The sequence below is a fragment of the Cricetulus griseus genome, chromosome 7, assembly GCF_003668045.3.
Source record: "Cricetulus griseus strain 17A/GY chromosome 7, alternate assembly CriGri-PICRH-1.0, whole genome shotgun sequence".
Taxonomy (NCBI): domain Eukaryota; kingdom Metazoa; phylum Chordata; class Mammalia; order Rodentia; family Cricetidae; genus Cricetulus; species Cricetulus griseus.
In genome coordinates this window covers 65,995,008-66,008,713 of record NC_048600.1, presented here as the reverse complement: position 1 = coordinate 66,008,713, position 13,706 = coordinate 65,995,008, and the positions used below count along the sequence as shown (strand labels likewise).

Here is a 13,706-nt window from a genome sequence, read left to right as displayed (position 1 = left end):
AGATTCCAAGACTGATGTTCCTTTTTCATAAAGCTGCATCTAAGTTATTTGAAACATTGGTGTATTTGGCACACACCTGTAATCCCAGCATTTATGAGTCTAATTTGGAGGCTAGCCTATGCTGCATGATATCTCAACAAGCAAATTTTTAGAAGCTTGCATGTGTTTGTTTGTTGTTTTGTGGTGCTCAGCATCAAATCTAGGATCTTGTGTGTGCTAGGCAAACACTCTAATATTGTGCTGCAGCTAGCCAGCAACTTTCTTTAAACACACACACACTCCTACATTCTAATATGCTATGTGTTTTGCCTGCATGTATGTCTGCACCACATGTATGCCTGGTGCCTAGAAGTCTGTCAAGGTCTTTGGAACTGGAGTTATAAGGCAAATGTGAGCCAACATGTAGGTTCTGGGAATTGGATCTTGGTCGTCTGGAAGAGTAGACAGTGCTCTTTTTTTTTTTTTTTTTTTTTTTTTTTTTTTGTAAGATTTATTTATTATGTATACAGTGTTCTGTCTGCATGTATCCCTTCAGTCCAGAAGAGGGCACCAGACTACATTACAGATGGTTGGGAGCCACCATGTGGTTGCTGGGAATTGAACTCGACCTCTGGAAGAATGGGCAGTATTCTTAACCCCTGAGCCATCTCTTCAGCCCTAGCCAGTGCTCTTAACCGCCGAACCATCTCCATCCCAGCAGCTTCCTTTTTATTGGTTGATTTTTCTTTTTTTTTATATACTTTTTTAAAAAGATTTTATTTATTTTTTATATATACAATGTTCTGCCTGCACACCAGAAGAGGGCAGCAGTCTCATTATAGATGGTTGTGAGCCACCATGTGGTTGCTGGGAATCGAAGCCAGGTCCTCTGCAAGAGCAGTCAGTGCTCTTAACCTCTGAGCCATTTCTCCAGCACCGGTTGATTTTTTTATGTGCTGAGCTGGGAATTGAATCCAGGGATTTATGTGTGCTAAGCAATCATTCAACCACTAAGATATATTCTTCTTTTTTTCAATAAAAATTCAAACATTTTTTATTTCTAAATATATGTTTATGTGTGTGGGTATGTGCACATGAGTTCAGGAGCCAGAGGAAGCCAGATGAAGGCATAGATGTCAACAAATACCCCGGAGCTGAAGTTATTGGAGGTTGCTAGCTATTTGACATAGGTGCTGGTAATGAACTTGGGTCTTATTCAAGAACAGTACATGGTCTTAACCAGTGAGCCATCTCTCCAGGCCCGGAGGAACTCTCTCTCCCCAATTTTACTATTGTCATTAAGACATATTCTTAGCCTTTCTCCTGCCATTATTTAAATTTTTATTTTCACGTTTGAACTTTTTAAAAATTACTATGTAAGGTGCATATTTAGAGGGTGGAGTGTGATGGTTTGATAGATGTATAATATGTGATGATCTATCTAGTCAGAATAATTAGGATATCTGCCATCTCAGGAATACGTCATCTCCCTCCGCTGCCCCCCTCCCCCCCAGACAGGTTTTCTCTGTGTAGCTCTGTAAATCAGGTTGGCCTCAAAACTCACAGAGATCCACCTGCCTCTGCCTCTTGAGTGCTGGGACTAAAGGTGTGCACCACCAGGCCCAGCTATTTTTTTTTTAATTTTAAAATACATTTTTATTAAGTGTGTGTATGTGAGTATATGCATGCAAGAGTCAGAGTACAATTTACAGAAGTTGGTTCACTCCTTCTAGCATATGGTTTCATTCCTTCACACCTTCCTGATGATGAACTCAGTTCATCTACATGCTTGATGATAGGCACCTTAAAACATTTATTGTTATCACCTTATTGTTGTAGTTGGGCAGTGGTGGTGCATGCCTTTAATCCCAGAATTTGGGAAGTAGAGGCAGGAGTTTCTCTGTGAGTTCAAGGTCAGCCTGGTCTACAGAGCTATTTCTAGAACAACCAAGGCTACACAGAGAAACCCTTTCTTGAAAAACAAACCAAAAACCAAAAAGATTTGTTATTATTTCTCAGTATGTGTCTGTGTGTGGGTATGCGCACATGTGTACAGTACCCTTAGACACAAGGAGTTACAGATGTTTGCGAGCTCCCTGATGTAGGTTCTGGGAACCTATCTCAGGTCTTCTAGAAAAGCAGTAAGTTCTCTTAACCACTGAGCCATGTCTCTAACCAGATTTTGATGTTTGTGGTTGTTTTGTTTTGAGATAGGGGTTTCCAATGTAGCCTTGGCATGGAACTCACCATGTAAACTAGGCTGGCCTCAAACTTACAGAGGTCTACCTGCATCTGCCCTCCCAGTGCTAGGATTAAAGGCATGTACCACAACATTTGACACTTGATAGGCTGGGATTTAAAATATTTTTAAGGGTTTCTAAATTTTTAGATTAGTTCATTTTTTAGGGAAACTATAGCAGTCATTCTTATTTAAATCTTGTTGATGGATTTCCTTTTTAGGTGTCATATCAAATGCCAATAATGGATCTATGGTGGCTCATAATACTTACGATGAAATTGAAGGAGGAGGCTTCTTGGGTGAGATGCTTATGAACATTTTTCTTCTCTGATTATAGAAGTATATGTGTTCACTGAAGAAAACTAAGAGAAAAAGTTTTTTATGTATATGTACCCACTGTTAATATTTTTTTTTACTTCCAGGCATTCTAAAATGGAGCTTTGGGCTTTATTGTGCATTTTAATAAATTATATATACATGTTTAAATTCATGTACCTAAGCCCCTAAAGTGCATTGAGGATGAATTCATTAAAGTTTTTTTAAATGAAATTTAGCCTGAATATGAAATTTATTACATGATATGGACATAAATGAACTATGCTGAACTTGTTTCTGTGTGTTTATGGCTGTAGTCTATTGATCTTGCTATTACTTGTTACTAGTGATTGTTTCTGTTTAAATGAAACTATAATTCAAAAGAATTGATGCTTAATTTTCATAATTTAATGGATCATTATGGTGTGTTATGTATTCTGGAACATAAAATAGAACTTAAAAGTTACCTTGTTTCTAGCAACACCACAGCTTATTAATCAGAACACCAAAATGAGCCGAAGTGTGGGATATGCATACCCCTCCCTACCACCTGGCTACCAGAACACAGCACCACCTAGTTCAGCTGGAATGCCACCACCCTCCCTGAATTACCCAAGTGGCCCCCAGGCCTTTACTCAGGTAAACTTTTAAAAAAAAAAATTTTTTTATACTTTTGCTTCAAGATACATATGGTACATTGAACATTTTATAGCCATTTAAAATAAAAATGAATATTTCATAAGGCTTGTTTTTAAGATTTATTTTTATTTATTATGGATACAGTGTTCTGCCTTTGCTAGAAGAGAGCACCAGATATCATAAATGGTTGTGAGCTACTGTGTGGGTGCTGGGGATTAAAGTTAGGACCTTTGGAAGAGCAGCCAGTGCTCCAACCTCTGAGCCATCTCTCCAGTCTCATTTCATAAGACATTTGTACTTGCTTGCTTCTCTAGAACCTCAACATGGCCAGGAGTTTAGACAATGCTCTTCTAACAAAGCTCTATATACCTACAAAGGTTATTCACTTTGAAACTGTCTATAGACTCCCTTAGGTGCTAATCATTTAACTGCAAGCATGAGTGGATTAAGTCTACATCCAGAGGGTCTAAGAATTGTCAATCTTCTTCAAGAAAGAAATATGCTTCCCTCGATACCTTTGCAACCTCCAGTTCCAAATTTGCATGAAGACATCCAGAAACTCAACTGTAACCCAGAGTAAGGCTTCAAATATGGTTTCTTATGATAGTATCTATGTTTGTAAGTTTTCTGGTATGCTTTTTAGGTGTTATGAATAAGCTGTACAGGTAGACTATATATCTTAAGATAGGACTGTTATTGCTTTCCTGAATTCTGTGTGTTCTAAATAAAGAAATGGAAGTCTCTGAGGGTGCAGCCATGCTGCTTCCTAAGTATATTCGTTTTCTGAATTACCCTGGAAAGTGTGAAGACTCCTCTTCTGTCACCCCTGTTTTTAGCATGCTTTCCCTAACACTTAGGACTTCCTTACTGTTTCTCTGAAGCCTCCTGCCTGCCGTGTAGTTCCTTGTCCACCATGAGTCTGACCTCTAAGCCAGCTTAAACAGTATGGCAGCTTATAAGAGTTGCAGCTTGCCTGGCGTGGTGTTTCCTTTTAAACTCGAGTAAAATTGTCCTGGAACTTAAACAAACAAACAAAAAAAAGTGGGCTAGCGAATGGCTTTATGTCTTTGAATTGATTGTTCCTTTTATTAGCTCTAATAAGATTATTATATTCATGATCATTAGATTAGCTACATCCCAATGTACAGAGATTATTTACGTAGCCATGGCTATCATGAAACTCACTATGTAGACCAGGCTAGTTTCAAACTCGAAGAGATCTGCCTGTCTGCCTCTGAGTGCTGGGATTAAAGGTGTTTGCCACCATGCCCAACCTGGCCTCAAACTTTATTCTTCTTGACTTAGTCTTCCACATTCAAAGACATTATGCTCAACTCTTTAGTCCCTAAATCATGTAAATGTATGTAATAAAGACTCATAAATTGCAAAATTTGTTATTTTGACATAATATTTTTAAAAGCTTTAGTAAAACCGAGCTTCAATAACCTTTGACCTTGTGTACTAGTGTGCACATGTGGTCCTAGCTGTTTGGTCAAGTGACATACAAGGACCACTTGAGCCTAGAAGTGCAGGACCAGTCTAGGTGACAAACCAAAACCCATCAAAAAAATAATAAATAAATATATTAAGTAATGAATTAATAAAAAATAAAGTTTTTGTTTGAGGATTTGAGTCACCATCTACTGATTCCAAGGTAGTAATTAATTATTAGTTCAGACTATTTTACACAGAAGCCAGATGAGACTATTCTTTATGAATGGTATGTCTTTGATTTAATTTTTTATTTTAGTTTCTTGAGATGTGGTCTCACTGTGGCCCAAGCTGACTTCAAAAAAGTAATCCTAATGCCTCAGCTTCCTGGGACCTGGATGCATGGTTATGTGTGGCATACATGGCAATTTAAATATTTTAATAATATAAAATTTAAGGTCTGTGATTCATTTGTAATCTGATCTAAGATTAAAATATGTACTTTTAAATTTTATTTTATTGTAAATAATGTTAGCAGCAGTTGACATGAGCATTTTCTCCCCCAACAGGTTATTTCGATGCACGCTGACTAGCATCCCTCAGACTCAGGCCTTACTGAATAAAGCCAAGCTTCCTTTGGGGCTGCTGCTCCATCCTTTCAAAGACCTAGTGGTATGCTTCTTTAGAGGAAGTAAATGTTTTATGAATATTATCTAAGTGGTGAAGTATTTCTGCAATAGTGTAAGAATGAATATAAAGTCTGTTGTGTGGCAGAGTTGTTTTCATTTTTGATTTCTAATTCAAACAACAATTTTATTACAATTTAAGAACAAGGTAAGAGAAGTATTATTGGAAAACCCAAGGGATGCTATATAGATGTACATAACAACAACAGCAAAAAATTGTACCCAGGCATAGTAGTGCACACTTGCAATTCCAGCACTCAGGGAACTAAGACAGGAGGATTTTAAGTTTAGGGCAAGTCTAGGCTACATACTGAGATACTTTAAGAAAAAATGTTCTTTTTATTCTTATTTTATATGCATTGATGCCTTGCCTGTGTGTATATCTGTGTAAGGGTGTCAGATCTTGGAGTCACAGACTGTTGTTAGCTGCCATGTGGGTGCTGGGAGAGTAATCAGGGCTCTTAACCACTGAGCAATCTCTCCAGCCCCTGAGATACTTCTTTAAAAATAAGCAAAAAAAAAAAAAAAACAAAAAACCCTAAATTTTAGTTTTTAACTAAATTATTAATTACCATTAAAATAGTTTACCCTAGCTTCTCCACTCTGCTGCTTTTGGAGTGAAGTCAATTGCTCTAAAAAGTTGCTGCTCGCATGTAAATAAAACAATAGAAGTTGTTCCAAAATCTAAAAAGCTTTACATCACGTTTGTCCTAATTCTCTGGGACCAATGTGTTCTCATTCTCTTGTGAATCAGCATGTGGTTGGTAGGATTTATTGTCTGATTGGTCAATTAATTTTGGTTGTACTGGGGATTATAATAAAAAATGCTGGACAGGTGCTGCACACCTAAGTTAGACTATGCAACCCCTTTATTGATATTTGTTTGTTTAAAGACACTGTTTTGTGCTTGTTATGTAGTTCAGACTAGCCTTGAACTGATAAGAATCCTCCTGTCTCAGCCTTTGGAATGCTAGAAATACAAGTATGGGCCACAAGGCTTGGTTTCCCTTACTGAGTTGAGGTTTTTTTGTTGTTGTTGTTTTGTTTTATATGAAGACTGAGAAATTTATTTTGTTATTACTGTGTATGTATGATATAGATATGTGAGTTTGAATGCTTGCAGGTGGAGGTCAGAAAACCACTTTTAAGAGTCAGATCTCACCTTCCACCCTTACTGAGACAGTCTATCTGGTTTGTGCTGTGCTGTGCTGTGAACTCTGGGCTGGCTGGCCTAAGGTTTTCTGGGTGGTTCTCCTGTCTTCGTCCCATCTCACAGTAGAATTGTTGGGATTACAGATACTTGCCACACCATCCAGTTTTTGACATGGGCTTTGGGGATCAAACTCAGGCCATCGGGCTTGTACTGCAAAACGTTTTTACCCACTGAGCCAGCTCCCTGACCCATAACTCCTAATATAGTTGATAAGCTTTAATACATTTAACTTCATAATAGTTATAAGAGAATTAAGGCCTCTTAATATAAAGTCAAACTATGCAACAGTTTCATTCCTCATTGTTTTAGAATATACTTACTACTCTGAGAGCTGAGACACAAAGATTATGTGAGTTCAGGAGTTTGAAACTAATCTGGGCAACATGGTGAGACCTGTCTGATACATTTTATTGTGGACGCCACTCCCACTCGTGGTGTTTTGAGATTAGCTCTTGCTCTGTAGCCCAGTCTGGCCTCAGACTTGCTGCCTCCCCTGCTTCTCCTATACTCCGGCCCCAGATGTGAACCTGTGCCCACACTTTTTGCCCTAGGTTTCACTCCAAAGTTAAAATGTCTTGCTAGTTATTTGGAAGGGATAGATTAATGTCTTGTTCAACTTAATGAACATTGCCTTTAACAACTTAGTTTATTTTGTTGTTTTTTTTGTTTTGTTTTGTTTTTCTCTAGCAATTACCTGTGGTCACCTCCAGTACAATTGTGAGATGCCGTTCATGCAGGACTTACATCAACCCTTTTGTCAACTTTCTTGATCAAAGAAGGTGGAAATGTAACTTATGTTATCGAGTCAATGATGGTATGATTTGTGATTAACATTGTCTTAAAAAAATATATTTATGTCAGTTGGTGGTAGTGCCTGTGAGTTCAAGGCCAGCCTGTTCTACAGAGTGAGTTTCAGGACAGCCATAGCTACACAGAGAAAACCTGTCTCAAAAAAGCAAAAACAAAAAATGTGTTTTAATTATGTGTCCCTGATGAATCGAAGTGCCCTTGGAGATCAGAGGCATCTGATCCCTCTGCAGCTGGAGTACCAGGTGGTTGTAAACTGCCTGATGTGGGTGTTGGGAACTGAATTGGGATCCTCCGAAAAAGCAGTATACACTCTTAATGATGAGCTGTTTCTCTAGCCCCTTGAAACACTGTCTAATTTTTACTCGCAATGTAGAGAAAACCAGATAATAAAAATACAAAATGACATGAAGAGCAAAGGGGTCCAGACCAGGCTGGTGAAACCCACAGAAACAGCTGACCTGAACATCAGGTCAGCTCCCCAGATTGATAGCTGGGATAGCAGCATGGGACTGATCCAGATCCCAGGAACATGGGTTTCAGTGAGGAAACCTCGGAAATCTACGGGATCTTCTGTAGTTATCCCTTACATAAAAATATACATAAAAATAAGTATAAGTTCAATACTTATCTCTAGCATAGGTGTGGACTTTGGGAGCCCATTCCATATAGAGGAATACTCCCTGAGCCAAGACACACAGGGGTGGGCCTAGGCCCTATCCCAAAAGATACAATAGACTCTGATGACACCCTATGGAAGGCTTCACCATCCAGGGGAAGCAGAAAGGATATGTGATAGGTAGGGTTTTAGTTGTGGGGGAAGTGGTGGGGGGGAACAGGAGGGACAAGGGAACTGGGATTGTCATGTAAAACAATCTTGTTTCTAATTTTTAAAAAATGTAAAAAAAAAAAAAAAAAGAAAGAAAGAAAATGAAAAGACTCACATTACCAGGGAAAAAAATACAAAATGACAAAAGAGTTGGGCCTGGAGGTTCACCTCTTCAATCCCAGTACTCAGAAGGTAGAGGCAGGTAGATCTGAGTAAGAGACCAGCCTGGTCTATATATAGAGAGAAATCCTGTCTTGAGAAAGACACAGAGACAGCACAAAGACCTCTAATTCTAACCATTTGGGAGTCTGAGCAAGATGGTAGTAATGGTGAAAGCCTAGCTCAAGAAAAACAGCCTTTAGCTGGGAAGTAGTGGTGCATGCCTTTAATTCTATCAGTCAGGAAGCAGAGGCAAGCAGATCTCTGTGATTCGAGGCCAGACTGGTCTACAAAGTGAGTTCCAGAACAGCTAGGGCTATTATACAGAGAAACCCTGTCTTGAAAAAAAGAAAAACAGCCCTTTTATTTACTTGATCTACAGATAATCAGTGTTTTAGTTCAGGTAGCTACTGTTAACTTTTTTATGCCTTTATACATAAAAATAACTACTTTCAGGTAGAAATGAGATAATTTTGAGACAATATTTTACATTTATTATAGAGAATATAAGTGGAGTAGTACATAGTATTATTTAAGTTTTTTGTTTTGTTTTATTTGGGACAGTTTCTCATGTATCCCTGGCTAGTCTGAAATCACTGTACAGCTAAGGATGCCTTGAACTTCTGATCTTCTTTCCTCTTCCTACCGAGTGCTGGGATTACAGGTATATGCTGCCATACCTAGTTTATGTAGTGCTGGAGATTGAACCCAGGACTTCTTCCATGTTAGGCAATCACTCTGCCAGCTAAGCTATATCTCCAGCCATAAATATTTTGTTTTGAAATTAATTTGTGTAATTTTCCTCCTAGGGTAAAAGAAAGTGTGTCCATAAGTGCCAGTTGCCCTATTCTCTCACTGCTTTTGGACAGAGTGGGGCAGTACTAGGTTAGTTGAATGCAGTGTGATCAGTGACTGAAGAAGAGGTGTGCTCCGTCAGTAACTACTTCATAATTTATATTTGAAGAGTATCACATTAGTTGGAATTCTTAGCACTTGGGAGACAGAGGCAGCAGGTTATCCCTGGCCTATATAGGAGAGTTCAAAGCCAACCTGAGCAGACCGTGACTCATAGAGAGAGAAAGAGAGACAGAGGAGAGAGAGAAAGAGGAAAAGAGAGAGAGAGAGAAGAGGACAGGAGAGAAAAAGATTAAATATCTTTTTGGAAGAAATTAATTAAGAGTTGAGACTATAGCTGAGTGTGGTGTCACATACCTGTAACCTGAGCCCTTGAAGAGGCTAAGGCTGGCCTGGGCTACAAAGCAAAACCAAGTATATTCTCTACTTTATAAAAATTCAGGGAAAAAATATATAGTGTTAAATTCACCTAATCTTTTGTTGTTGTTGTTGTTTTGGGCTTTTTGTTTGTTTTGGTTTTTTTTGACAGGGTTTCTCTGTGTAGCTCTGACTGTCCTGGAACTCGCTGTGTAGACTAGGTGGTCTTGAACTGGGATTAAAGATGTGCACCACCACCTTCACCTTTAAAATCCTGAGTATATGTGCAGTAATGCACAAATGAAGTTGTGATAAAAGTTGTAGCCTCCCAGCCAGGTGGTAATGGTGCATGCCTTTAATCCCAGCACTCAGGAGACAGGGGCAGGTGGATCTCTGTGAGTTCTAGGTCAGCCTGGTCTACAGATTGAGTTCCAGGACTGCCACAAAAACCATGTCTCGAAAAAATAAAAAAAAAAAAAAAAATTGCAGTCTACATAGTTTGAGTACATAAAGATTTTAGATTGGTGGTGGTTGTTGTGACTTATTTGCTAATTTTTAATCACATTTATTTACTTTGTGTGTAGTTGGGTGGGAGACCCACATGCCACATGCCACAATATACACATGGAGATAAGAGGACAACTTGGCAGAAGTCAGTTCTCTCCATCCCCAATGTGGGTTCCAGAGACCAAACTTAGGTTGTTAGACTTGGCTGCAGCTACCCTGACCAGCCGTGTCATCTTGCTGGCCCTATGATGTTTGAGACAGGGACTCACATTATACCCCAGGTTGGCCTGGTATTTATTTGCTAGGTAGCCTAGGCTGGCACCTAACTTGGTGAACCCCTGGCCTCAGTCTCTCACATGCTGGGATTATAGGCATGCATCACCTCACCCAGGCTAAAGATTTAAACAATTACTGGGAGGCTAGGTTTCAGTGACAACTCTGAGCATAATGAATAACAAGTTGAGGCGGCTGGTGTTGTAAAAAGGCAATTGGTATTAATGAAACTTGTTGATTCGTCCTGGCTTTCACCCTGAAACACTTGCACCTTCGTTTTCTGGGAGCACCCAGTCTTTATATCTTCTGTGTCGAAGGTTAATCTTTGTACAATTGTGAGATTTAGGAAAACAAGTGGCATTTAATGTAAGTCCGAGGCTAGCCTGCTCTACAGAGCCAGGTTCAGGACAGCTAGGACTGTTACACAGAGAAACTGTCTCAAAAACAACAACAACAACAACAACAACAAAAATAATTTTGACAGGACATTCGGTGCTGGGGAAAGTCACAGTGATTATAGCTGTCAGCAAAGCCTCTTATTGCCATCTATTGTGGGAGGAGTTTAAATGGAGCCCTTTTTAAAAGTCAATCTGTTACTTTTAGCTTGGATTAAATTAATTACAACACTGTAAATTAAAATATCCATGTGCAAGGTATTGATTTAATTCTTTTATCAATATATTGTTTGTGTTGCATAGTTCCTGAAGAATTCATGTACAACCCTTTAACCAGAGTTTATGGAGAACCTCACAGAAGGCCTGAAGTTCAGAATGCTACTATTGAGTTTATGGCTCCTTCAGAATACATGGTAAGCATTCATTTTGTTTTGTTTGTTTGTTTTTGTTTTTTGAGACAGGGTTTCTCTATGTAGCTTTGGAGCTTGTCCTGGAACTCCTTCTGTAGACCAGGCTGGGCTTGAACTCACATAGATCCGCCTGCCTCTGCCTCCCGAGTGCTGGGACTAAAGGTGTGCACCACCAATGCTCGGCATGGTAAGCATTCTTTTACTTTTCTTTTTTTGAGAAGGGGGTGTGCTGATTATTTTGTTTTATTTTGAGAAAGGATCTTGCTGTGTAGGCATGGTTAGCCTGGTATTTGCTAGTTAGCTAAGGCTAGCTTCAAAGTTGCCATAATTCTCCTACTTTAGGCTTCCAAGTGATGTGATTATGGTTGTGAGCCATAACTCCAGCTATAATACTGAATTTTAAATAAAACAATATAATAACCTTTAACAAAATTCTGTTTTTAATGAGAAAGCATTTGTTCAACAAGTAGGAATGCTTGCTGTGGAAGCCTAGGACCTGAATCCCATCCCCAGAACCCACCTAAAGGTGCAAGGAGAAAACCAGATCCTGAGAGTTATCTTTTGGCTTCCATACATTCCCTTTGATGTACATGTACCCACAAGTGCACACATCATCACATAGGTGTACATGTGTGCACATACACACATGTAATTAGATTAAGATATTCAGAGAGTAAAGGTGTTGAAGTTCCACTTTAGTGGGTAAACGGCTGTTTCTCTCCTGCCTGCTGGTTCCCAGATAACCATTCAGAGGCTTATATTAAATACAAATGCTTTGCTGATTACTTAGGCTTATTATTAACTAGTTCTCACATTTAAGTTAACCCATTTATATTAGTCTATGTATTACCACGTGGCTTTACCTGTCCTCTAGCATCTTGCCTTCCCAGCAGCCACCTCCGGTTTCCCTTACTCTGCCCTTCTTCACTTCCTTAGTTTGTTTTTTCTGCCTAACCTTATCCTGCCTGCCTGTTAGTCAGTCAGTTTCTTTACTAAACCAATCAGAGCATAATTTACACAGTGTACAGGAATATTCCACAGCATCAATATCTTGTCTGTGTTGGGCAATTTGTAATATATTATTGGGATCATATTTATATTTTATATGTTTCAGTCAAATCAGACTTCTGTGTTTTACAAATAATGCTGTGTAATCCAAGCACTTAAGAGGTAGAGGCAGGGGCTGGAGAGATGGTGCAATGGTTAAGAGCACTGGCTGCTCTTCCAGAGGACCCGGGTTCAATTCCCAGCACACACACATAGCAACTCACAACTATCTGTAGTTCCAGTTCTAGGGGATCTGACACTCTCACACAGACATGTAGGCAGGTAACACATATAAAGTAAAAGAAATAATTAAAAAAAAAAAAAAGGTAGAGGCAGGAGGATTAGAAGTTCAAGCCTGCCTTTATGTGAGGTAGGCCAGTGTGGGCTATATAAAGTAATCTACAAAACAAAACAAAAAAACTCCAGGGGCTGGAGATATGTTTTAGGGGTTAAGAACTCTGACTGCTCTTACAAGAGGACCCAAGTTGTAATTCTGATTTCAGGAGATCTGAGGACCTCTTCTGGTCTCTGTGTGCACTTCATGTAAGCAGTACACACACACACACACCACATCACATGCTGGCATTCATTCACACATACACATAAAATAAAGTAAATAAAGAGCCTAGGCCTCTTTATTTAGGTTCTCTCTCTCTCTCTCTCTCTCTCTCTCTCTCTCTCTCTCTCTCTCTCTCTTTTTTTACTAAGTCTTAATTGCATCTAAGAAAAAGGAATATGAAAATGACAACTAACATGTAATAACCAGCCTTTATTACTAGTTTATTATTGGTGTGTGTGTGTGTGTGTGTGTGTGTGTGTGTGTGTGTGTGTGTGATCCTGTAAGACAGACAGCAGCTATTAATGTCATTCCTCAGGTGTCATCCATCATGATTTTTGCTTTTTTGTTTGTTTGAACCAGGCTTTCATTATGTAGCCCTGACTGTCCTCGAACACTGGAGACCAGACTGGCCTTGAACTCATAGAGATCCACCTGCCTCTGCTTCGTGAGAGAAACTGGGATTTAGGGCATGCATCATTAAGCCAATCCACCTTGTTTTTCTTTGTTTGTTTTGTTTTGTTTTTGAGACAGGATCTCTCATTGACCTGGGACTCATTGATTAGGGTGAGCTAACTGGTTAGAGAGCCCAAGGGACTCTCCTGTCTCTGTCTCCTTACACTACTTACAAACTCAAGCCACACCCTGGATGTTTCACATGGGTTCTCAAGTCCTCTTGCTTGTATGGCGAGCACCTCAAATGAGCTGTCTCCCTATTTTAGAGTGTATATAGTATTTTTCTACTTACATGTGAGGTTGAATCCATTTTACTATGTAACTGATGAGGGTGTCTGTCCTTTTTTTTTTTTTTTTAATTCTTTGAGTTGCTGAAGTGATTAGTAACAGTTCTCTGTACTTTCTCCGTCAAATTAAAGAGCCCAGCATCTGCTCTTCCAGCCAAATGTGGTAGCACATGCCTTTAATCCCAGCACTCAGGAGGTAGAGGCAAGCGGATCTCTGTAGACAGGCCAGCCTGTCTACAGAATGAGTTTCAAGACAGCCAGAACTA

At 39.2% G+C, this 13,706-nt stretch overlaps 1 protein-coding gene across 1 annotated transcript in view; it reads left to right on the top strand.

The window, feature by feature from the left end:
- The window catches only part of Sec24a (SEC24 homolog A, COPII coat complex component), a 64,739-nt gene that overhangs the window by 24,323 nt on the left and 26,710 nt on the right, over nt 1-13,706 (top strand). Inside the window, exons 4-9 of the mRNA XM_027427592.2 lie at nt 2,440-2,517; nt 3,012-3,172; nt 3,576-3,748; nt 5,173-5,275; nt 7,190-7,316; nt 10,988-11,097. Coding sequence (XP_027283393.1) covers nt 2,440-2,517; nt 3,012-3,172; nt 3,576-3,748; nt 5,173-5,275; nt 7,190-7,316; nt 10,988-11,097 — 752 coding nt within the window. The remainder of the gene's footprint in view (nt 1-2,439; nt 2,518-3,011; nt 3,173-3,575; nt 3,749-5,172; nt 5,276-7,189; nt 7,317-10,987; nt 11,098-13,706) is intronic.